General features: G+C 42.7%; 2 protein-coding genes across 8 annotated transcripts; both read left to right on the top strand.

The window, feature by feature from the left end:
* The first annotated feature begins 458 nt into the window (after positions 1-458).
* On the top strand, positions 459-6,612 carry DENR (density regulated re-initiation and release factor). Its single transcript, XM_061466262.1, has 7 exons — positions 459-573; positions 1,382-1,401; positions 1,687-1,771; positions 2,357-2,440; positions 4,483-4,599; positions 5,436-5,575; positions 6,332-6,612. Exons 1-7 carry the CDS (start codon positions 468-470, stop codon positions 6,374-6,376), a joined length of 597 nt encoding a protein of 198 aa, XP_061322246.1. The 5' UTR covers positions 459-467; the 3' UTR covers positions 6,377-6,612.
* Positions 6,613-7,570: 958 nt separating this feature from the next.
* CCDC62 (coiled-coil domain containing 62) lies at positions 7,571-22,997 on the top strand. Of its 7 annotated transcripts, none has more exons than XM_061466253.1 (13): positions 7,571-7,594; positions 7,839-7,992; positions 8,231-8,423; positions 8,979-9,145; positions 9,892-9,993; positions 10,293-10,464; positions 10,550-10,651; positions 11,784-11,872; positions 12,829-12,929; positions 13,212-13,958; positions 17,637-17,814; positions 18,509-18,640; positions 20,237-22,997. In XM_061466253.1, the coding sequence occupies exons 2-13, from the start codon at positions 7,957-7,959 to the stop codon at positions 20,321-20,323; spliced, it is 2,106 nt and encodes a 701-aa protein (XP_061322237.1). In that variant the 5' UTR covers positions 7,571-7,594; positions 7,839-7,956; the 3' UTR covers positions 20,324-22,997. The 7 variants fall into 7 exon arrangements, with proteins under 7 accessions (XP_061322237.1, XP_061322238.1, XP_061322241.1 ...); XM_061466254.1 differs by lacking the exon at positions 7,571-7,594 and having other exon boundaries at positions 7,676-7,992; positions 20,237-20,329; positions 20,652-22,996; XM_061466257.1 differs by lacking the exon at positions 7,571-7,594 and having other exon boundaries at positions 7,676-7,992; positions 20,237-20,329; positions 22,285-22,990.
* Positions 22,998-24,002: the final 1,005 nt, after the last annotated feature.

The raw sequence follows: 24,002 nt of genomic DNA, 5'->3' as shown, positions 1-24,002 counted from the left end.
AAACCTGTCCTAGGACTAGATTGTAACTCTTCAGGTACAGATTTAAATGATTCCTGTTCTTTGCCACTGTACTGGCAGTACCTTCCCCCCTCCCTTAGTGTTCCTGCTGTTCATATACCACTGATTTAACATGATGCTTCACATCTTAACTCAGTGTATTCTGTAATTCCATGGGGTGTTCTTGCAGATCTTTCTTAATTTCACACTTTTGTGGCACTTTGTTCCCCCCCCCCCCCATGTGCTAAAATTCCATGCTGTTTGATATCTTTTGCAGCCTTTTCCCATATATTTTTTGATTATGTCTTGACTCCTGTTTTTAATTCTCTGATTTTTCCTCCTCTTAGGATTGTACCTGTTTTCTCTGGGATCCATCAATCTCTGGGGTTCCTCTTAAGCTGGGGAAGATGTGAATAACTCTAACCCAGAACTTAGGTCCTGCTTTGTTTTGTGACCTCCAGGCGTGTGACATGGCCACGGATGTAGCTGAGCCTGTGGTCCCTGACTGCAGAGGAGAAATAAGGAGCGGTGCCAGGTCAGATGGCGACTACCCCCTTCGGGTTCTCTACTGTGGAGGCAAGTGCTCAAAGATCAGTTGTCCGTGATTCTGACAATGTGCTGTTTGTGAGGGCAGCCTAGCAGAAACAGTGAGAGCATCAGAGATCCTCGTTCGGTCAGCTTTTATTGAGAAGCCAGACCATGGTCAGCTTGAGCTTTCTGATTGTCTTTCAGCAGTTATGGGGGCTGAGAGATGGAGGGTACAAACAGCTTTCTGTGAGTAAAAGAAGTGTGAGTTGTGCTCAGATTGTGACCTGTTGAACAGAGATCTCTTCCTGCAGAAAGCCAGTAAAGCTTTTAGCACAGAAAACACCTTTAAGCATTAGTAGGACAGTAAGAAATAAAGTTAAGAGTTCATGAAAGTAATTGCTGCGCTGTGTTTAGAATTATCGTTTACTCATGACATTTGTAGTTATGTGGATGAAAGCATGAGTTTTAGATAAGGATGTTATGTTCCTTTGGGCTTGAGTGCAGTTGCAGGGGGTTAGGAAAGAATCCCTGTGCTGTGTGAAAGTTGGGAGGGTTGGTTTTGGTTTGTGCTGGGTCGAAGCCCCTCTCCTGGACACTGACAGCTCTTGGTAAAAGGAAAGCCAACAAAATCACATGGTAATTTATTGGGAGTATGTTTTGCCAGGTAGAACTGGTGTTTCTTTCTGTAGCCTTTCCCAAAGCTGTAGGCACCTCCTATAAAGTACATTGAGTCAATGTGTGGTTATAATCTTAAGTTATAAGAAGTCACCCCTAACTTTAAAATGCCTTTTTGAATTTAACACTAAATGGAGAAGTTATTTTTGTAATCTATTTTTTTTCTCCCTTCTTTCTCCAGTCTGTTCATTGCCAACAGAGGTGAGTTAATGTTTTTGTTGTCTGAGTTTCTTCTTTGTGTCTTATGATTTCTGAGAATGAGGATTCTTTCTGATCTTTTCTGCTTTTTCTTAAGTGTGGCAGTTCTGTGCTTCACCCCTTCACATCTTTAGCATGATGTGAGGTTTCTTGTGTGCTAGTAAAGTGTTTGTATTCAGTCATCTTAAGGAGAAATGGCTGAGCTGAATAGCCAGTGTATTGTGCTGTATTTGTGATGTATTTTGTAGTTATTCTGGTAGCAACATTCATGTGACCTTTCTTCTCCAGTACTGCGAATACATGCCTGATGTGACTAAATGCAGACAATGGTTAGAAAAGAATTTTCCAGATGAGTTTGCAAAACTCACAGTAGGTAAGAATCTTCTGTTTTCTGACTGATCTGTACCCTCAGATGTATTGAGAAATCTCGGGACAGTTCTCATCTTTTTCCTTTTCCCACTGTATCAAGTATGAAAGTTAATCATTTTCTTAAGAGCCTACCATGCTTTTGGATGCTGTGAAAATCTGTTTGATAATGTCAGAAAACACTGAGTAAACAGTGTGCGATTTCTATAGTGATGTTTGAGCTTTCTTAAGGTTCCTCCTGTAACCAGTCATCCATGCATTTGTTTCCCGTCAGAATTTTATGTCTGTGGATGGCTGGAGGAAAGGTCATTAATAACAGGGAGCTTGCAGATTTGCATTTGGAATTTCAGTATTAACACTATAAATAATTTCTGTATCTCTGTTGAAATGATGTGAAGAGACTGCATTGAAGCTGTAACTGTACCTTTGAGCTAAGGCTTTTCTGAAGTCTGATTTGCCTAAGTACCATAATAAAGATGTAACATCAGTCAAGGGGCTGCTGCACAAAATGTCACTGTACCTGTTCTGTAAGGCTGCGGTGGTCTGACCCCTGCCTTTGTTCTCTTTCCTGCTCCTTTCTGATGTATTTCAGAAAATTCCCCTAAGCAGGAAGCTGGGGTTGGAGAAGGCCAAGGAACTGCGGGGGAAGAAGAAGAGAAGAAGAAACAAAAGAGAGGCAAGGTCTAAATAGTTGATTGCGGTACTGATTCATAAGCAGTTTGGGGCATCCCTTTCTCACCCCCTGGTGTGGACTCTGGCACAGATTTCCTGTGTTTTGGTTGTTAGCTGTGCTTTGACTTTACACAGAAGACACCAAGTATTTTTCTTCTAGTGATAACAGAGTTATTGCAGTGATAGATGCTGATGGAAGAAGTGGATAGGACTAATAGCAAGTGAAAGATGACTTGCATCATGTGTCTTATTGTTCTGTTGCACTTGCTCAGGGAGCAATTCTTCTCAACCTAAAATCAGCTGGCATGCTTCCCAGAATACTTGTTTCTGCCCCGTTTAACAACAGTTTATAGGTTGCTGGCAGAGTAGAACAAAGACTGCTTTCCTCTGTTCGTGCCTCATGACACTGCTTTTGCCTTTCTAACTTCCTCCCCTCCTCTGTGTTCAAGTAACAGGATTTGGTTTTATGCTTTTAATACTACCACCTATGGCTTCGTTAACAGCTGTGTCTCTTCCCAGCAATACTAATGAAAAACATCTTCAAAAACCAAATTTGGAAGATATATATGAAATAATCTAAGCACATTTATCTTTTGTCATTGGAGTTCTTTCTGTTTAATTAATTAACATACTTTCCACTCTAAATCCAAATGCTGAGGTTATTAATATGCATTTATCTGTGGAGTGCCAGTTGTGTCTATAGTGCTTCATAAATTATGGTTAATAGCCCAGTGAAGTTCAGATTTTAAGCCACGTCTCACTGCAGATGTTTTATTTTGGTGGCTTGGTAACCAGTTATGTTTATTTTGTCAGTAAGCTATGTGGGGTAACAGCAGTGATTTACGTTCTGTAGCTTGGATGCTTTTCCCAGAGACTTCAGGACATTTTATTTCCCATTAATTTAGTGTGTGAGGTGGTATGGTTAGACTTCTGTCTGGCTTTTGGTTCTAAACTAGTAGTGTTTAAAATATTTAGGGATTTTTCTCCTAGAATGAAAAGTTTAATGAAAATGTATGCTTTGGTGCTAACTACGGTGGTATAAAATTGACTGTAAGAGAGAGGGTGAGGAGAAACAAGCAAAAACTTAAGTAAGACACTGCAGAAATTTACTGAAGACATTTTAAGACAGAAATTTACTGTCTTAAATTATCTGATATCAATTTATAGTGATGTGGAGTTGAAAGTGCTGTATGTTAGAAAAAGAACTGGTCACAAGGGGTTAGTTTGCTTGTCATAAATTCTTTATGTTTTCATGCTGAGAAGGCTCAAGGACATGAAACTCTGGTTACCCTGAAGTAACTTGATGAGTGTATACACAGTTAAGAGATCTTAATCTGACTTAAGAATCTTAATGAGTGGAATAGATCTTTTGCATGCTTTACTCAGACTAATAAGCGCCTGATAATGTGAAGTGTTCCCTCAGGTTGGCCTAGACACAGACAGTAAGAAAGCTACTAAATCATGTGGAATTTTGGCAGTCAACTACTGTAGCTGGCTTCCGTTTCAGAGGCACAGTGTTTCATGGTAGCTCGCATATAGATGGATGGCTCATGCTGGGGTCCTGCACAGGTATCTGCTGTCTAACCCAGTGGCCTTAGCAGGCACATCCTCATGTAGGTGGACATAAGTAAGTTCCTTTGCATTAGACACAAACCCTAGGGATGTTAAACTCATGAAAAACATTAAAGTAACAATTTATTCCTTGGATTACAACCAAAGAACAATTCCTGAAAGAGGGGTTAAATGTAGACCAAATGCAAAGATTAGCAAAGTGCAGGGAAACCCCCTCTTTCAGTAATTGCAGTGGGGTTCTGCTGTGCAACCTGTACTTGAACACACATTTGACATGCATTTATTGTTATATGGGACCTTTCTTAGATAACAATTAAAAACCCTTAATGTGAGACAATGTGCAAAATGTATTTTTGTTTACCAACACAGATGTGAGATAGCAGCGTCTTTGTTTATAGGGGTGACATCTCATCTTACATGCTCTTTTTCTTTAATGAAGTATGACATCATGTAACCTTATATTCTGTTTTAAAGGTGGAAGGGGCCAGATAAAACAGAAAAAGAAGACTGTACCACAGAAAGTTACGATAGCTAAAATTCCTAGAGCAAAGAAAAAATATGTCACAAGAGTATGTGGCCTTGCAACGTTTGGTGAGTTGACTTTTGCAGTGTGGTATTTCTTGGGTTTAGATGTGCTTGCCTTTAACATCATCATGGTATTTCTTCTGGTTGTATTGCGTTAGGTGATCCACTTCCACCTGAGTCCCGGGGTACTTTTAACAGTTCTAAAAGTACAGTGACTTTTCTTAGGGATAAATTATTAACGTCCATATTTCCGTGGTGTTTTCAAACAAATAGGTTTACAGGGTTTTTCGCACATTTTGATGTTTAACAGGACAGCCACTTGGTTTTTATAACAGCATCTTACTTCACACATTGATGACAAATTCTGTTAAAAAGGTAGGTTTTAACCTTGGTTTTATTAGCAACACACATTGCATATTTCCTGCATGAGAGTAACAGTCTGTTTTCTTGAGGGATCAGTAACACACACTGGCTTGGTGTGAACTGGGAATGAATCTTTGTGCTTGGAAGCCAGTCTCAGAAATCATTAGGGTTTCTGAAAAGAACATAGTGAAGCACTTCTGGGGAAAAACTTGTTCAATAATTATGAGGTTATTCAGAACTGGAGGTGCTTTTTAAATGGTTCTTTGCCTTTCTAGAGAGCGCACACAGCCTTGAAGTGCCTCAACAGAATGTGCAGAGGACGTTCAGTGATTTTTACCTTGAATAGTTTACTAGATTTGTGGAGTCAGTTGTTTGTATGTCAACAACAGACTTTAGCTTTCAGTGGAAGCTGTAGCAAAGCTTTAGCTGGAAATTGCCACCGGTTTTTCAACAGTTAAAACAAGGTTTTGGTTTTAAACTTGAGAAAAATACCTTTATGGCAATGTCTGTACTGAAACTGCCCATTTTCCCATCAACAGAAATTGATCTTAAGGAAGCACAAAGGTTTTTTGCTCAGAAATTTTCCTGCGGTGCCTCAGTAACAGGAGAAGACGAGATCATCATTCAGGGCGATTTTACAGATGACATTATTGATGTAATCCAGGAGAAGTGGCCTGAGGTAACAAACCCTTTCTTCTGTCAGAACTCCAGTTTTCCACAATAGCCTGTGCCTTTCCAACGATTTTGAAAAAGGGTTTATTCTTTGGCAGCACAGATTGGTGTGCATAATTCAAAGAGCAGTTGTTGCCTTCCCACCTGTGAATTGTTATGTTAAGGAGTGATTAAACTTGAAGTCAAATGTTGTTTCCTTTGTCCAAGGAATGGCAGATCCCTCTGCGTGTAGTGCTGTTACTGTAGATAGGACAGTGAGAAAGGTATGTCAGAGTAAGTCCAGCTGTCAGATATCTGTGGCTTCTTTGTGACTGTTCCTTAATGGTCAGTGCCTGAGTATTCTTACATTGCCACCCTATTTTTAAAAGTCTCTTAAAATAGTCCAGAATTAAACCAACCAAACAAACCCCCACACACTTGTGCTTCAGCAGGAGAGATTAATTCGGGGTTGGACTAAAATGTTGATGGTTGAGACGTTTGGTTGTGCTGCTGCAATCACAAGTGTGTGCTTTGACCCTCCCTTGTGCTGTTTCCTGAGTGGAGGAGTTCTTTCTGAAATAACTGTCTAGGCCTGTCCTTATTCAGAGCTCCAGAGGCTCAGCTGTGTCCTATAAGCATGTCCCTCATGTAGAATTTACAGCAGGGAATCTCGGATGGTGCTGTATGCTTCTCCCACACTTCATGTACAGTGGTGAATATGAAGTGAGACATCTAAGAAGAAAATAGACGTAATATGCTGTGTTTTGGCCTTTTTTGTCCTTAGGTGGATGATGATAGCATTGAAGATCTCGGAGAAGTCAAGAAGTGATAGTGGAAGACTACCTTTATTTAATTATATGGTTAATAAATGATGTAGCCAAAGTGAGGCTTCTAAATCCCTCTGCTCTGCAGTGAAGCTGTGGAGAACCCATATCCTTGGCATTTTCACTGTTTCTGTATAGGCTGCTTGGTTATTTTTGTTGTGATACTTGCCAAAGTTCAATTGGGGTTTTATCATGCTTACGCATGAAGTAGATCTAAATAAAATTACTGTTCCTCACGGAATGTGGTTTATGTTTTCTTTACAGCTGCTTTCCTCTAGCAGTCTTGCAGGAAAACAATAACCTAAGTCATTAGAAGGTTATTTCCATCTGCTGCCCTTTCTGCTGAACTCAAGTGAATAAGGCCTGTGGTAACCTACAGACCCATACTTCTGATTTACCTGCATAAAACCTTAGAAATTGGAATGGGACAAATGTTCTAAAGGTGTGTAAGCACTTAAAGGAAAATAACTCTTGAAGTGGTCAGGTAGCTGGACCAGATCATTGTAGGTCTCTGCCAGCTGAAGTATTCTGTTAAGTGAAAACACTGAGGAAAATGCAAATACATCTGGAACATTCAAGCTGTTGTCATAATTCCAGATGATTTCCTAACCCCACTGGTCTTGAAGGTGAGGGAATTTTAGGGGCCTTATGTTTTTAGCATACAGCTAGTTCCAGAGCAGTGACTGCTGTTGGTTTCCAAAAGCCTTGCTCACGCAGGAGGTGAGATGGGGTGCTGGTTGTACCTCTGCTCTCCAGCTGTACAGCTCCACTCTCCCTACTCCCACCAAAGGCCTTGGGCATGGATTTGGAGCTTTCTCTTTCACTGCTCTATTTAATAATGTTAAATGTGCCCTGGCGGCAGAGGCCTGGAATAGACATGCTCTTGTTGCAGTCAAAACTGGATGAGTTGAAACCCAGGAGGATGGTATGTTGTACACACTTCCTTGTCGTGATTCTTGTTTATAAACCGATTGGTTGAGTTGAGAATGGGGTGTCCAAACAGTGTATCTCTGTAGCTGTTAACGTGTGAATCCAGCAGTTCTCGCTGCTCTCCTGTTAACGCTGTTACCGAGCCTTGTAACTTCGTCTCCCCAGGCGGGACTCGAACCCGCGGCTTCACCACTGCGGCGGTGGGCGGGGCTTCTGCCTAACCGCTGCCCGAGCAGGCCACTCAACGGCTGGAGGGGGCGGGACGTCGCCGTGACGTCAGGGCGAGGGCGCCGGTGGGTTTGATGGGGGGCGCGGAGTAACGGGCGGGAGCGGCGGGGCCGAGGGAGGGGGCGGGACCCTGGCTGTCCCGGTGGGGACGTGGGGGACCTGCGGCCTGCCCCGGGGAAGCAGGGTCCCGTTGCTCCAAGCTGGGGATGCCCCAGGGCCCCTCCACAGGCCTAGGCCCCTGTGAGAAGCCGCGGGGCCGGGCCCCCGCCTCGGTCGGTTCTCAACGGCTTGTGTCTGTTATTCCTGCAGCAGCCTCGGCGGGTGACCATGTCGGTAGATCGGAGGAGGCCTCCATGCCGAGCGTGGCAGTCATCAGTAGTTGCCAGTGTCCACTGATGCCTGGTAGCGCTCGGGCCCACGGTCCCCTATGAATCCATCAGTGCCACGTTCTGCTCCGCCCCAGGTAAACAATGAAAGTGCAGTTAAAACCAGAGTGCTCTGTTTTTAGTGTGACATTACTCATTGTACCGCTGACAGTTTCGGTTAAGGACCGCAGGTGGTACCACAAGCATGAGGAACTCACTGAAACAGTCTCTGTTTATTATATAAAAATAGCTTAAATTAAAACCTCGAGTTTATAACCAGAGACTTTTTCCCTTCTCCTTCACATCAAAACGTGTTCTGTGTGTTATCCTGTATAGAAAAGTAACCCAAGCCTTGAGAACAGCACCATTGAGAAACAGAGGCAAGAGCTGCAGCTTTTAATTGCAGAACTGAAAGACCGTGATAAGGAACTCGATGACATGGTTGCAGTGCATCAGAGACAGCTTCTAGTCTGGGAAGATGATCGGCAGAAAATACTGACTTTAGCAGAGCGGTGCAACTTACTAAGCAGTAAGTGTTGTGTATATAAAGAATAAGACCCTTTTAAGCATGGTCTGGTAGTTAGACCCCGCAATAACAGTTCTGCATCATGTAAGGAACTATTTCCTACCCTTCGGCCTTAAATGTGGTTGTTTTCATTCTGAAATCAAGACTTCCATGATGGTACTAAAGTGATCTGATCTTGAAGGAGGTCTCATAATTCTCATTTGAGTCTGTAGAATTGACTCTGTGGATTCTTAAAAAAGATAATCTGGTGAAATAAATGTGGGGAGAGAGAACAATTTGCAAACATGCTGTTGAACTGCAGAGCCCTGTGCCCTGAGGTGCTGCTGCACACCTCTGACATCAACTACCAGCCACCCAGCTAATCACCTGCCAGCTCTCAACAGTCTTGTTTGACAGCCATAGTACAGAGGTCAGCACAGAGTTCACCATCCAACCTGGGTAGGCAGGGAATCCTGCTTCAGTGGATCCATTTCCAAATCGTGTGATTTTAAAACACTGCGTTAAATTATTTCTGACAACAGTGTTTTCTCACAGATCCCTTGTGTCCGTCCTTTTCAGATGAGCTGAACAAGAGAAATGAGATCATCAAATCACTGACCAGAAGGTTAAAGTTCTTAGAATCTCAGCAGAGTGACAGTAAGACAACACTTGAAAGCACACAGCAGAAGTTCAGAGAGCTGTCACAGAAAGTGACAGATGCAACTGCTCACTGTCAGGCTCTGGAGGTAGGAGTTAAGTAATGGTCTGATTTTGCAGACTCTGCATGTACAGAATGCCAGTGGCATTTGTGAGTTTCACTAGTGAATAGGTAGTTCATATTAAGGCTCCTGAGTTGCATTTGTCTATTAGTACAATAATGTTAGGTTAAGGTATAACTCTGATTTTTTGGGGGAAATACAGGAGGGGAGCTTTCCTAAGCTATGATTTGGAGTTTGCTGTTTGTTTGCTTAGTTTGGGGGAGCACTGTTCAGAACCAGCTTGCTTCCAAGAATGTCTGTAACTGTAATTGCAAAAGGCAGTGCTGTCCCCAGAACAGTGCTGGTACTTGGTTAGGAAGCTTTAGAAGGTTTTACTTACAGCTTTGATTACTCTGATGAACTACAGCATTCTGAAAATGGTTTAGGATGTGAAAATAATGGGTATTCAAGGGTTCTGGGGTTTATTAAGTGATTTGGCAGTGATGTGTTTATTTGGATTATTTTTCCCCTGTATGCAGTAAAATATTATCCTGCATTTTCATCTGCCTTATTGGCTTGACCTAAGACATGCAGGATATTAAGACCAAATCAAGGGTTTTGTTATAAGGAACTGGGGAACAACTGTTTTCTCGAGTTCTCTTTTCTCCACATCCTCACAGTTTGCCCAGAATCCCACATTCATGATGTTTAAATAAAGTTGTGCCCACATTTTCTGGACAAATAGTAACTGAATCACTGAAGCAGTAGCTGACACTCTTATTTCTGTTCACTAGGAGAAAAATCAAGGTCTTCACTGCTCAGTTTTGGAACTCTCTGCTAAAACAGGCCAGCTACAAGCGAGAGAACAGGAGCTACTTACTATGCTTAAGCTGAAGGTAACATCTGTCATCTCCTCAGGTACTGAATGTGGTCTAACTGCAGTGCAGTTACCAATGACTGTACCACAGTGGCTTAGTCGCCCACTGCTGTTAAATTCATAGGCTTGTTTGCGAAGGAAAACTTGGTCAGCAAAGAATAAACTGCTTTATTTTCAGAAACAAGCTTGTTTCCTGGCTTTGATTTTGTTTTTTTTTCCTCTAGAGCTCAAAAGTAGCTATAACTAGTGCAGTAAGATGTACTCTTGTCAAAATCCATATGTAAAACAATGAAGAATACATTCTATTTTGTGTCTCAGGATGAGGCTATACTTGAAACAACTGATCACATCACTGACTTTACATCTAAGTTCAAAAAGGTGGAGAGTGCATTGCGTGCAGCGAGGATGGAGCGATTCAGTCTCAACAAAGACAAGCAAGACCTCAAACTGAGACTAAAAGAGCTAGTACTTGAAACAAATAAGCTGAAAGGTAAATGTTCATACTGGGCGCCTCATTTAGTGTAGACCAGCGTGATTCCTTTTCATTCTGCGGAATACTGCATTTTGTTTTAAAGATGACCTCTGTGAAAAGGTGGAAGAAAATCAGAAGCAGCAGGAGGAAATAATTCACCTCAAACAGGAAAACGGCTGCTTGAGGAACGAGCTCGCACTTGCTGGTAAGTGAGGGCAGTTGGCTTTTCATGCCTTAGCTTTTAATAGCACAGAGACTTCTAGACAACGGTTCACCACTGTCTGTGAAGGAGGCAGCTTCTTATCTCCCTTTCTTGCAGTTTAATACATATGGCTTTGTGTGCCATTGCTCTACGAAAGCAGTATCTAGGGCTTCTGCAGGGACATTTATAAAAGCACAAAGTTCACCAGTGTGATTACACGCAGAGGAATAAATGGCTCAGAGGATTCTCTCTTGAAATTGTTGAGATTTTCATGTCTCCTGTGGTATTAATACAATAAGTGGGGGTGGCATTCTCCCTTCTGATGTAGACTGCGTAGAAAATAGTGACCTACTGAATAGAAGCCGCATACAAAACCTAAAGCTTAGGCCCTATGAAATTACCAGCCCACTCACTCCCTCTGGTTTTTGTATGGAAGCAGTATGTTTACCAGTTCTCTTTTTTCCTTGCTTTTCTTCAAGTGCTGGGTTTGATTTCGACTGGTTTAATATGCAGGACTTGGTAAAGTGCAGCCTGCTGTCTGGTGATAATCTTTGCTTTAGTTTTGGGTAAGAGAGGAACTCCTCTGTGCTGCAGTGGATAAGAAAGGCAGGCTGGTGGTTGCTGCAGTGTTATTACAGACACGAAATATATACCCTGAAAGATAGGTGACCAAGGATGTCCTCTGCTGGGTATGATTTACTTGCCTATGACTTCTTATCTGCCATTACCTTTGCCAAATATTGATCCCATGTCTCATTATTTTAGAAACAATAGTAATGGGAAGTATTTCTCAGCACTTTTCTGTACAAGGCATGAATTAGAATTAATTAGTGAATTGCCTTTCCGTGAAAGATTGGGAACGTGAAAAAGTAAAATCAGTCAATCAGAATATTGCTGCTGGTAAAATAAAATGAGGTGCTGTGGAAAGTCTGAGGAAAAGACTTAATCTGTTTAGTTGTCTTATGGCTTTTGTGCTCTTTGTCTCGAGGGGAAACAGATCCCACTGATCTTACGAAAATGCTTTTGTTTTGCTTAGGTACCTGTTTCTACTGCTTCAGACATGCATTAACAAATGTATTTGCCTTGTGTCTATTCACTTTTAAGTAATGAGAAAAGTATCTGTGTTTTGAAACAGTTGAGAAAGCAAAGAGACAGGATCAACTTCTGCAGTTTGCAAAGTCAAAACAAGCGCGGACTGACACAGAGCTATCAGGTTTGCGAAAGGTACAGCTCCTGCTCTGAGACTGTGAAGGCATTTTTCAATACATCAGATCTGCATGGAACAGTAATAAAAAGTTAGATCTAGCTATGATTAATGAAGGAAAAGAAATCAAATTTGCTGTTTCTGCCTTGCTGGGGTGGCTTTGGAACATTATTTTTCCTTTATGGTTAGAATTAAAACCCCCATGCATGGTACAAATCCTTTTATTTACACGTTCTTTTAGCTGGTTTTGTATAATTGTATTTACTCAGTCCTATGATGAGTAAATACCACCCTCGTAGCAGTAAAGTGGGGGCACCCTGTTGAGATAAGTTTGTCGGTGCGTGTGTCTAAACAGAGAGTGCTAGGCTCGAGAAGTCACATGAAGGGCAGTGGGAGTGGGGTGTACTGCCTGACACACATGCTCAAGGTGAACTCGGGCAGTGTAAAGGGGCATGGGGTACTGAAAGAGCTGTGTTTCAGCAGAGACTTAAGCCCAGTGTTTTCACCTGCACCCGTCTGAGGTTCTCAAGGCATGTTCAATTCTTCTTTTATTGCAAATAATTGATGGGTATGTTATCATCTACATCAGCTCTGCAAAAACTTTCCTGTAGTGAATGCCAAATACCATGATCATCATTCATGTCCTGCAGTTCTACATAACTTTGAACAACGTAGCAACATGTATTAAATCTCACATATCAAATGGTCCTGTAGTTATGATTGTGTGGTTCCATCTTAAAAGAACACGGCAGTCTTCTAATAGGAATATTGTTTATTGCTGCAAAACTTTATTTTCCTAAATACATGTAGACATGGCCCCTTAGATTTGGAAGGCTTTGACAATAGTTTGACTGCAAGTATGGGTTTGTTAAAGTGTTTTCAGGATGTTTTTGGAAGATAGGCAATGTGTTAGTACCTGATGGCAATATTCCAGCACTCCAGACTTCTGCTAATGCACATTACTATCTTTAAACAGATCTATGTAAAACAGCAGCGTGACTTGCAGTTTCTTCATGTCAATTTGGAGAGCTCTCAGGAATTAAGGCAAAAGCATGAAAAGGCAGCACATGAAAGGAGGTAAAGTAGTTTTTTAATGCAGTTTATTCACAAAGAGACTTCACTGTTCAGCCACAACTAACACCCTGAAAGAGATGTGTGCTGTGTCAACACGGCTTTGCTAGACTCAAACACAGACTTCTGTCAAGTTCTGGCAGGATACAGCTGTCTGGGGTTGGTATATGAACTACCGCAGAGCCATGGCCACAGCCTCTGGTTAATGTCTAGCTTAACCTTGAGTACAGTTATGTATGCTCTTTAAATGCAGTATATCTCACTGTTTTCTTTGTCATGCCATTGTAGCGTAGGTATGGCATTCTCTGCCCCTGAAAGTAACAGCAAGACAGACACAGTTAGGACTGAGGGAACCCACGGGATATGCGAGGAGTGTGGAACTGCACAAGTTCCAAAAAGTGGGGTGAAACCCACCTCTGAGATGTGTGAAGTAGATAATGGACTGCTACAGAATGCATCAGACATGGAGGAAACTACCTCAGCATACTTAAACCAGTGTCCAAAAGTTGTGAAAGTCTTGGCTGACCTTACGGAAGAAGAAAAGCAGGATGTTGCATCAAGCTCTGGTGAGCCAGGCAGCCAAGTATTTTGTGAGGCAAACAACACGAGGCCATTGAGAAACAGGGAAATCTCTGAGAATGAGGTGGAAATCAGAGACCAGCAAACCTTTGAGTCATCTTCACCTGAACATGAGCATTGGCTTAATGTCAATTCTTGTGTACATTTGCAAAGTACTTTTGTCCAGAGCACCGTCACATTTGCCCAAACTGCTAATGAAAATGAAACCTGGGAAGAGAGAACTGGAATTCTGTTGGACCAAAAAAGCAGAGAGACTCCTGCTGCAGTGCATAGGTCTGAATCTGATTCCTGTAGTAGTAAGTTCTTCATCAAAAAAGATGCTTGGTGGAAGCCAGTATCGGATCCGGAATGGTTGAAGATTTTCAAACCCATAAAAGGAGATGGAAATGTATGGCATGGAAAAGATTGCAGCTGTCTCAGGACTGCACAAGAGATGAAATGTGCCTGCTCGAAAAGGTTATGTGCTTGTTAAATTTAAGAAATAGAGAGGTATAATCTACAGCTATGTAAAAACTTGGGTGTACAAGCTCTCAATAGTTCTGTTATCTCAAGTGATGGTTAAAGTAAATGCTGTTCTAAAATTAGGCTCCCAACCTTGAAAAGTAGTAAAAGTAAGTTAAAATAGCTCTTAAGGTATCATGGTTCTATTTTTATGCATTTATTTTTTTCTCAGCTCTTATCCCCAGGAGCTGTGTGGGTAGGAGAAGCTGCCATACCCCAGGACTTGCCAGATGAACTAATTGAGACAAATGCAGATTTAAAACATCTCAGGATTTCTTTGAAATCCCAGATGTTGCTTGTAAATCTGGTGGGTAAAATAGAGCTGGACTCTACAGTGATGTTCCTGTAAGGCAAGAAACAAACCTAGATTGTGTGTGATGCTTTAGTGACTGTGTTATTTCTGTTGAGAAGTCACACAGTGGCTGGGCAAGAATGTAGGACATGGTTCTTCCGCACAGGCTGCTCTCCTCACTCAGGGCAGGAAAACGAGATAGCAAGATTTAAAGGACAGCAATCTGTCTGCTCTCTAGTGAGTCCTTGTTCATGGGACTCTATCCCTGTGTTTATGTTGGGGGAGGAAAAAGGACATGTGTTTGGGGATGAGCAGAATGAGGCTTCTAATGCTGAAAAGTGCCAGAAAAATACTCAGGTGTCTTGGTATTGGAGGTACAAAAGCTGCTTTACATTTATAGAAGTGGTTTTGTGCCTGCACAGGCAAGGGCATTCAGAGCTGGGATTTTCTGTGGATTTATGCTGGTTCCTCTATTTCCTCTCGAAGACTTGACTGACTTAGAGCTCTGATTTAGAAGGATTCCTGAAGTTCAACAGAGATTTCATAGCTGCCTTTTAGACAGAGGAGTAGCAGCTTTTCAACTGGCAGTTGGCAAGTACAGTAAATGAACAGCTGTTCAAACCTGCTGAGAATTCCAGCCAGCAAGTCTGCCCAATGTCCAAACAAATTAATGCTATGGAATGGAGCTATCTGATGTACAGATGCTTTCATTCTGTGTTGCTTTTGAAACAAAACTATTACAGAAATTGTTACTGCAGTGGCACTGACCTGCTCAGAAACAAGGTGGATGGGCAGCCATTGAAAAAGAATGCTGTCCTGGCACATTCCCACACAGCTTAGCTGAGCTTCATGCTGTGTGTGGATTCCCTCTAGTTTCCACTGGCCATAAATCATTAATAAGACTCCATTCCTCATATGTCTACCCTGCCCTTTCTTACCTGCTCTCTCAGCAGCACAAATGACACACCCTGCCATCCCTCCAAACCTCTTTTGATTGAATCATGAAAACTGCTTTCACTTTTTGTCTTGACCTTGAGGGAGTTTTAGGGGAGAAGGAACAAATTCAAGCCCAGGCAATGCAGATAGAGCAGATACCCTTCAGTAAGGCAGGGCAGCTGTACCCATTTGGGATTTGCTCTAAGCTGTCAGGTTTTCTTGATGCCCACACTTGGTCCTGGGGCTCTGCTAACTGGAGACATTGAATCAGTGCAAATCCCAAACTGTCAGTTTTCCAGCCTCTGATTTGTCACTGAATAAATTCTCACCCCACAGATGGGAGGAAGGCAGTAGTAGTGCAGTCTTCAGTGTGGGCTTCTGTTAAGGCATTAATGACAGAGAGCAAACACCACATTCCTTCTGGGACTTCAGTCTGGATCCTCCAGTTTTCCATTGCTGGCTGGGTAGTGCTGATGATGTATTTTGTGTGTAGGGGAGGGTGCTGGCACCTCCCTGTCAGCCCAGCAAATATTTTTGACATGAGTTCTTGAATTCAGGAGCAGCCAACAAGAAGGCTATTAACACAGTCAAATACCTTAACCAACTGCAAGAGTGATTGTGAAATACTGGAGCGCAGGAGTCATTTCTGTGCTCTTAGTGACTTCCTTTATGTTGGACCAACGTTTGCTGCCTTTGGATTTTTATCTCAATTCTGGTTTTAAAGACAGAGTGTCAGCAGTTACCTGTTCAGTCTGCTTCCTTGAGCTGTTGCCCTGCCTCAAAATCAAACCTGTTTTTCCCCCTCCCTCCCAACCTGGGGATTTCTTCAAAACTGGCTATGCTCATTGCATCTCCTCACATCCCCTTTTCTAGGCTGCTACAGCTTATTCCCTTACATCTTTTCAGAGCCTTTCCCTGTCAGAAGCGCTCCAACATGAGCTTTTCTCTCTTAAAAGAAAGCCTATTCATTGTACCCCAGTGTTTTACAAGAGAAGTGAAATGAGACACAACAGACACTTGTGAGCTGGCATCCCTCACAAGGGCTTTTTCTTAGATTGAATGTCATCTAAAAATAACCTTTTTTTAGCAGTCTTGCCTGGTCTGGAATGTGTTGTTCCACCAAAATAAGTATCTAAAGAGTATTTAATGAAATGTTGTAAATTTAAAGTAGCATTTTCTTTAAAATATGCATATTTTTGTGGTCACCCGATCCAGGCAGTGTTAGAACTGTGCTTCTGGTTTGTTCAGTGTGATGCAGAAATGTTGTCTTTTGGGGAGATGCTCACTATTTGATTTACTTTTGTATGAAGTGGAAATGAGCAGTTGCAAATGAACACTGCGAAGCTTGAAACTGCTGACAGAAACCAGGGCAGGTCTTTGTATGTGAAAACACAGCTCTGGGGACAGAGGGTTTAGTTAGGGTGCTGCTGGGTTCCTGTACTGATATGGTAGATGATCAAGATCGTTTCAAATGTACTACAGCTTTTATTATTTCTCGTCTTATTTTGTGATTAATTGGTGCTGGAGCTGAGTGAGGGATTTGGTACCGCTGTGATTTAAGGAATTGAAATTGAGAAGTGTTTTTCTCTAGGGTAGAGTGTAATTGAAACTCTTCTCTTACACCTTTGTTGCTTTTTTATTGTGGGAGAGATGTAAAAGAGAAGTTTCAGTCATTCAGTATGCATATTAAGTGCTAAAGACCTTTTGTATTAGGACAAGCTTGGGATGGCTGCAAGCCAGTGTTCATACAGTAGTAGGTGCAGGGTATGATTTGTTGCTTTAACAGTCATTTAAATTGCTTTTCAGATATTCCTAAATGCACTCAGAAGCTAAGGGAAGATGTATGCCAATAGATTGTCTGCTTCCAGCTCCACACTGGAATGGCAGTCAGGCAACTGAGTCTTGGGTTTAATCACAGTTTGCTCAAACAGCACTTTACTGTTTGCTGCTGTATTTAAATAAAGCCTCTTTGGGGAAGCTCCCCTGTGATCTCTGAAGTGAGATGGTGACTTTAAGAGACTCTGAAATTCCCTTGCAAAGAACATCTACAGATATTAATTAGCCTAATGGTTGATTGAAAAAAAGGGAGGAGAAGGACTACCAGAGTATTTGGAGGAGTTAGAGACTGCCTTTTTACGTGCTCTTTGCAAGGTTAAATAGATACTCAAGCACATAGTAGCTGTTCTTGAAACTGGTTGAATGTCAGCTGTTGTCCTCAGAGGTTGAACCTGATCTAATGAAGCTGTTAAACACGGGAACTGCTCTGAGGAGCAGAGTATTCTCACATGCTCCATGGTTTTCTTGGCTCGGGGCTCATGATTATTTATGTTGTCCCATGATATTCCTTTGAAAGGTGAGAAAGGTTGGCGATACTGTTTCTGGCAATGTCTTCATTTTTTTAGCAGTGGAGAAAACGTGGATCTGAATTCTTTTCACTTGGATTCTCCCTGTTTGACATCCACCCAGAAAGGAGACAGGCCTCAAAGATGTGAGAAATTCTGTGATGAGGAATTCACTCTGGAGATCAATAGCTTTTCAGTGACTGAGCCAACAAACAGATGCTGCACCGCCACCGTGGACCGAGTCAGTATTTTATTGCAGAACATGCTTCCATGATTGTAAGGGGAATTGTGATGGTAGGAAAGCAGTTGTCTGCCAGTGGGGCAGAACTAGGGTCTGGAATGATGGGACATGAGGCTTAAAGCAATGGTGGTAAAATACTTCATCAAAATAATTCCTTTTTGTCTCTACCTTGGACAGCATAAGTGTAAGGAGTTCAAACCAATATTATAGATACTGTTTTATAGATACATCTAATTTATAAATTACAGATATATCTATATATAGAGAGAGATACAACCTTTTGAAATGCAAGGCTTTAGGATAACAAATGCTGGCTAACTGGAAATTCCATTAAAGCACGATACCTGAGTATGCTTGGATACAGTTATTTCAGGTTATTGGACACTGGGTTTTTGTCTTGCCTGGTTTTCCCCTTTCTCACTGAAGTATTGCTGTTGTGTGCACTGTGTGCACATGCATGTGAAGATCTGTTAAAAGCTGATACCAGGAAAGACCTTTGTGTCTATTACAAATAACACTACTTAGAGTCTGGAGCAGTGTAATGTAGTAGCATTACACTGGAGCAGTGTAATATAGTAGTATTTTGAACGGAGACATTTCAAAATGAACGTGATGATTCTTGGTGGGTTATAATCCTTTGACATATTCCAAAATGACCATTTCATAACTTTGGCTCCCTTTCTGTCTCCTCCAGGACACCAGTTCTCCCATAAGTAAGCTGCAGCATGCGCTGGCTGAGTCTCGACAGATGGTTGCTGATCTGGAGCTTAGCACTCTCCTCCAGGCGAGCCCTCGCTGCAGTCCAAACAGCAGCAACATTAACACGGTATAGATTGCTCTCCCATGACTAGATTTAGGTGGTCATTAATAGGGATTGGGAACACCCTTTCCCTTGCACTACAGTGCTATGAATATCCTCCTCATGCTTTGCTGAAGGTAAAATTCCTGCATGCCTTAGCGTGAAGTACTTGAATTTTATATAGGATTCTTTATGGCTCCTCAGGGCCATGACAGGATTTGATTTTTGCCTGTGTCTAAACAGATGGAAAGAAGAAGTTGTTTTGGAGCAAGCTGTAGGAGGGACATTCAGAACTGGTTTATTACATGAGGCATATTTGTGGAAAGGAGGACAGTACAGGAAATAAGTGACATAGAGGATAGTTTTGTGTGTGACTTTAAACCAGGCTCCTAGCTTAAATAACTTTAGAGTTTTTGTGGGCTTCATTGCAGGGTCAGAGAACATACTCGATAGTCAAAGAAAATAACCTGTACATAGCTGTCAGGGCAGTTTATTTTATGAGCATGAACGCTGATCAGAAGTTAATCTTGAATATGTGGGCAATAATAGGAATAATTGCAGGAGGGGGTCACTTGTTTGTTTTCACATATATCCTTAAGGATTTCTATCTTGTTTGATGAGGAGATTGTGTCACTTGTCACTAAAAAAGACAACATGCGCTGATAAATATCACCAAGGAGAAATTAGGTTTTTGGTGTTAAAGCAGACTCAATGAGAAGCTGTATGCTGACATCTCAGCTTTCTCCTGAAAGATAATGACATCTCTCTAAAAAAGTTGCACCCCTTTTATCCTTAGATGACCTTGACCAGAACAATGTTGCTGTAAGTAACAAGACAAAGTGATTTTTATAACATTCAGAACCACAAAACCTTAGCTGTGCTGGGACTGACCGACAGAGTCTAAAGGTTGTGTGCCAGCGTTTGCATAAGCTGAAAGGATATTTTGTTCAGAACTTCATCTGCGGGGTTTCATTCAGCGTGAGAGACAGCAGCAGTGTAGTCGTTTGCAAAGGCTGTCGTGTAGGAGGGATTCCTGAAAAGCTCTCTCCAGAACAGTGGCTGCTTGTGGCTCCTGCCCAGCCCCATCAGCTGTCTGGCTCCTGCTTTCCTGGTTGGCACATCACAGCTCAGCTAAACGGGCTGTCCTTTGGTAGTGAGCATGACTCTGCTTTACAACCTGATACTGCATTTTTGAGCCTGAAATCGGCTCCTCATTCGGGGTGGTTGCTGTAGTGGATAGAAAATGAAGCAGGCTCGTGTTTACTGCTGGGGGCAGCTTCTGCACCACATCTGTACAACTTTGATCTACTTTCGGAGTGGTTCTGGGGAAAGACCTGTCAAGCGTGTTTTTAATTCCTCTGCGCAGGCCATATAACCTGTGCTTAAAGCCAGGTTTACCTGAGGCTGTTTTAAACTGTGCTTTAAGACATGTATCAAATATAACCCTTAGGATTTAATCAGTAAGAATTTGTACGTGTTGGATTCTTTGCCCTGCTTGGAGGAGGGAGAAGAGGGAATTAACAAGTGTATCCTTGCTGCTCCCCAGTTTGAACCTGGCAGCTCTGTGTTTTGTGTTACCTGAGTTCTTTGGTTTCCATGTAGTGTTTTTGCTTTACAATGTAGACAACAGAAGTTGCAGAAGGTCTTCACAGAACCCAGTTATCTGCTGCAGAAGAAAGAGGTGCTGACCTCCCATTCTTTTCTCTATGATGTTCTGTAAGTATGAAGGTATTTTCATCTTGATCTTCTTAATTGGAGTTTTCTGTTCCTCTTTATAAATGCACCTGCAATATTAATATAAGTTACGGACTTCTGAGATGAGCCTGGCACAAGATTCTCAGTGGACTGCTAAATGCATTTCAAATAAAACTCCTGTGAGTTAACAGCGAACAGATAGTAAGGCAACGAGTAATCCCTTTAGTCAAATCAACTTTTCTCAATCACTTTCCTCATCCTCTGGGCAGTCAGACCTTGCAGCATAATTCCTGAGTACCTACACACTGCTTATTGTAGTTAAAAATCCTTCTGTGTGTTACAGATAACAGGATCAAGGATGTGAACATTGTTGAAGGAGAGACTGGGAAGTGTTTTTCAGTGCCACGGCCAAGGGCTGTTTTAGCATATTGTTCCTGGGCTCAGAGCTCCAGAAGCAGAATGTGTTGAATAGAGCTGCATACAAAAAGCAGCCTTGCCCATAGCTGATTGTTTTTTCTTCTTGAATCAGGAAATTTCTCACTCTCTGATTATTTGTTTTACTGATTTGAATTGGATCCTTGCAGTAGGCACCGTGTTGTCTGGTTCTGAGGACAAATGAGTAACCAGATACGGGTAAAATACTGAACACCACGTGAAAATGAATAAGAACTAGCAACAATGGGGAGAAAATGGACAAAACAGAAGTCTTCCAATGCTGACACAACCGAAGCCAAGGGGAGTTACTGCACAACAAGCTGAGTATGCAGCTCTGTGGCACTGAATTTCTTACACTGATCACCTTTAATCCCATGGAGAGCTGGTGCTCAGTTCTCTCTTGGTACACTCAAAGTGCAGTCCCTGAGCTGTCTCTCTCCTATGGAGCCAAACCCTCTGTGTGCTGGCTTGTAGCACCCTCATGTTCTGCTGTTGCTGCATTAAGTCTGGAGACACTGAGTCTTCTTCCAAAATGAGTTGGGTCTGCTTAGTGCACGCTAATGGGGCTCTTGTGGGAAATGGATGCTGAGTAGCTGGAATGCTGTACCTTACTCTGCACGATGTTCCTATGTGGAGAGCTCTTCCTTTCCTGAAAAGAGCCCTCAGGTAAAAGAAGATGGAGGTTTTATGGATGCAGGCCAGCACTGTGACTTGCATCCTGAAACTACTGCTGTTGGAAAGTTGCAGGAGCAAATCCTCCAAACTGCTGAGGCAGCAGAGGGGGAGCAGACGCTGAGCCTACAGAAATGAGTTCATTTGCCTCAAGTGAGAGAGGTTTGGTGCAACAAACGGACCCACAATTTGCTGTGGAGCCACGACAAGAAGTAGTGACTCTGCAGGTCACTGGCTGCTGCATAATTCTGGTTTCCTCCTTTTGTTAAAAGGCACTGGATCACTGTGATCGGTTTGGTCCAAAGCAGCTTTTAGAGTTGATAGCAGGTCCAGAAATAACTAAATATTTGGCCATTTCACATAGGGAAATGATTGAATTGATGTGCACTGGGTTTGGGGGTGGTTTTTAATTGCTTTGCAATCATCTGAGTGCAGGTGCACTGACACTGGGTTCATTTCCTGACTCGCTGGCGGTGATTTGGCCGTTTCCATCTTTCCTTTAGGGAGAGAGTGTTTTGGGGAGAGTTGAACAACAAAGCAGTGAGTGAAAGGGGGCATTCAGTTTTGGACAAGGTCGTGAGTGCCACTGCTCAGGGGTGGTGACGCAGTGGTTGACTGAGGGCACAAAGATTGATCCCTCTGCAAAACAAATGGGAAAGGTTTCTATTTCCCAACACTGCAGCAGTGTCCCAAGACCGCTGTCATGAAATGCTTTGGTTACCTTTCTTCCTCTTTAAATGTGTACACTGGTTTTAGGTTGCTTACAGCATGAAATTCTCTAGAGTAAATTGACAGACACGTGAACACTTCTTCTATTTTAAAGGAAATGTTCCTGCAACTTAACAAAAACCTTCCATTTTCTGCAGCAGGTGAAGACCTTTCCAACACGGAATTAACCTGGAGACCTGAAGATCACCAACCCATCAGCTATGATGGAAAGTTACCTCATTATTTTTCCATGCTTCTTTGGAGTGAAAGCCTCACAAAGAGATGTGGGGATATGTTTTATCTTGAAATAAAACACAGACTAACGCCAAGCTCAACAGAACTATTTTTATAGCTGGGAGCTCAGGTTAAACACTGGCTTGGGTTTGAAGACTCTCAAGTGCGTAATTGTTACAACACAGGAACTATTTTTCTTACTCTTTTTTTTATGGTGGCTCAGAAATATTTATAGCGTATGACACAGCCAAATGTTCCTTTTTTTTATAGCTGATTGTTTTAGCTCTGGACTTGTGGCCATGTAGAGGGAGATGAATAATGTTTATAGGAAGTTCCCAATTATGCTGTAGCCAGGAACTGCTCCTGCGTGGTTGGAACAGGACAGTTGTCACCCATGAGACGGGCACAGCACCGCTTCCACCGGGCACTGCTTGTTCTGCCAGAAGCTTGTGACAAGATGAGGTGTGTCCAGTGTGGTGGGACTGGGGTTTTAGCTTTAAACTGGTTTTTAATCCTTGGCTATTGGGCAAGATGTATTCCCTTACCACAATATGAACTTGTTTTTTAACTAAAAGATCAAATAAGCCAATAGAGGTGAACCTTTGCTGTATCTTTCTTGCCTGTTTAGCATGCTGACACATTTAGTAATTCATTTATGGTGGTTCTTTGGGATGTACAACACCAACTGCTGAAGACATGAGCTGGGTGGACCAGCTCTGTCCCAGCGTGGAGGCAGCGAAGGGGTGGGAGTTTCTGGCTCTGTCTTAAGCCAGGAGTTAATTGCAGCAAAATCCACTGCGGTTTCCCCTTGTTAACTCTTTCCTGTAATTTTCTGCTCTCTTTTTAATGACCCAAATGCCAGGTAATGTGCTCATGGCCTCAAAATTGGTCAACTAATTCTGATCACAGCTTCATCCTCCCTGTCCCTCACCACCCGCGGGCATTACCCACAAAGGGAGTCTCAGCTTTTCTTTGAGTTTCCACATGCATTTTAAGTGCATTTGATTCCTTTTCCTAAGAGAAGCTTTCCAGGTTCCATCCTCAAATCCTCTGCTGTGGGTAGGACAAAACCCCCCCTCAAAAAGCTGATGCTGGCAATGCCATGATGCTGATCCCAAAGCTGCCCCACAGCTGTACCATATGCCAGCTCCTGGAGAAACTGGTGCAACTTCCCAGCAGGAGCTGGTTTAAATGTGTCGAGCGTCAACGAGTGAATGCAATGAACAACCTGTGCGTTTCAAATGGCAGCTGTAAAGTCATACAGAAAACCAAGCTGAAGCGATGCGACGAGGACCATTGGAGCTGCAGGGTTGTGCGTTGGGGCTGCCCTCGGTTTGTGCAATGGGGGTTATCGGGGGATAACTGATTCAGGTACAAACCAATCGTGTTCGCTACGGCTCGGGCCGCCTCAAACTCTGCTGCCGTGTTTCTGGAAGCCTTGCGGATACTCCCGGCAGTGCCTTTGCTATTGTGTTTTCACACTGAATTACTAAAGAAAGCAAAGCTGCCGCCGGGCTCCAGCCCTGCCGCAGGGTCTCTGCCCCCGCTGCTGCGTGGCTTTCCCAACGGGGGAGCGCTGACGGGCGGGTACCGACCCTCCTGGACGTGTCTGGGGCGGGATGAGGGGGGGCCCCTCCGCGCTACG

Source organism: Pezoporus flaviventris, unplaced genomic scaffold (genome assembly GCF_033815535.1).
Source record: "Pezoporus flaviventris isolate CSIRO_AGI_PZ_B2104156 unplaced genomic scaffold, CSIRO_AGI_Pfla_v1 ptg000041l, whole genome shotgun sequence".
NCBI classification, from domain to species: domain Eukaryota; kingdom Metazoa; phylum Chordata; class Aves; order Psittaciformes; family Psittacidae; genus Pezoporus; species Pezoporus flaviventris.
Note: the sequence above shows the minus strand (reverse complement) of the source record. Positions and strands in the feature narration are given on the sequence as shown.

Coding starts and splice junctions, on each gene's coding strand:
- DENR (XM_061466262.1), top strand. CDS start 468: ATGGCCACGGATGTAGCTGAGCCTGTGGTCCCTGACTGCAGAGGAGAA. Junction 574..1,381: donor TCGGGTTCTCTACTGTGGAG/GCAAGTGCTCAA, acceptor TTCTTTCTCCAG/TCTGTTCATTGCCAACAGAG. Junction 2,441..4,482: donor GAAGAAGAAACAAAAGAGAG/GCAAGGTCTAAA, acceptor TCTGTTTTAAAG/GTGGAAGGGGCCAGATAAAA.
- CCDC62 (XM_061466253.1), top strand. CDS start 7,957: ATGAATCCATCAGTGCCACGTTCTGCTCCGCCCCAG. Junction 13,959..17,636: donor AAATGTGCCTGCTCGAAAAG/GTTATGTGCTTG, acceptor TTTTTTTAGCAG/TGGAGAAAACGTGGATCTGA. Junction 18,641..20,236: donor ACAGCAGCAACATTAACACG/GTATAGATTGCT, acceptor TTTACAATGTAG/ACAACAGAAGTTGCAGAAGG.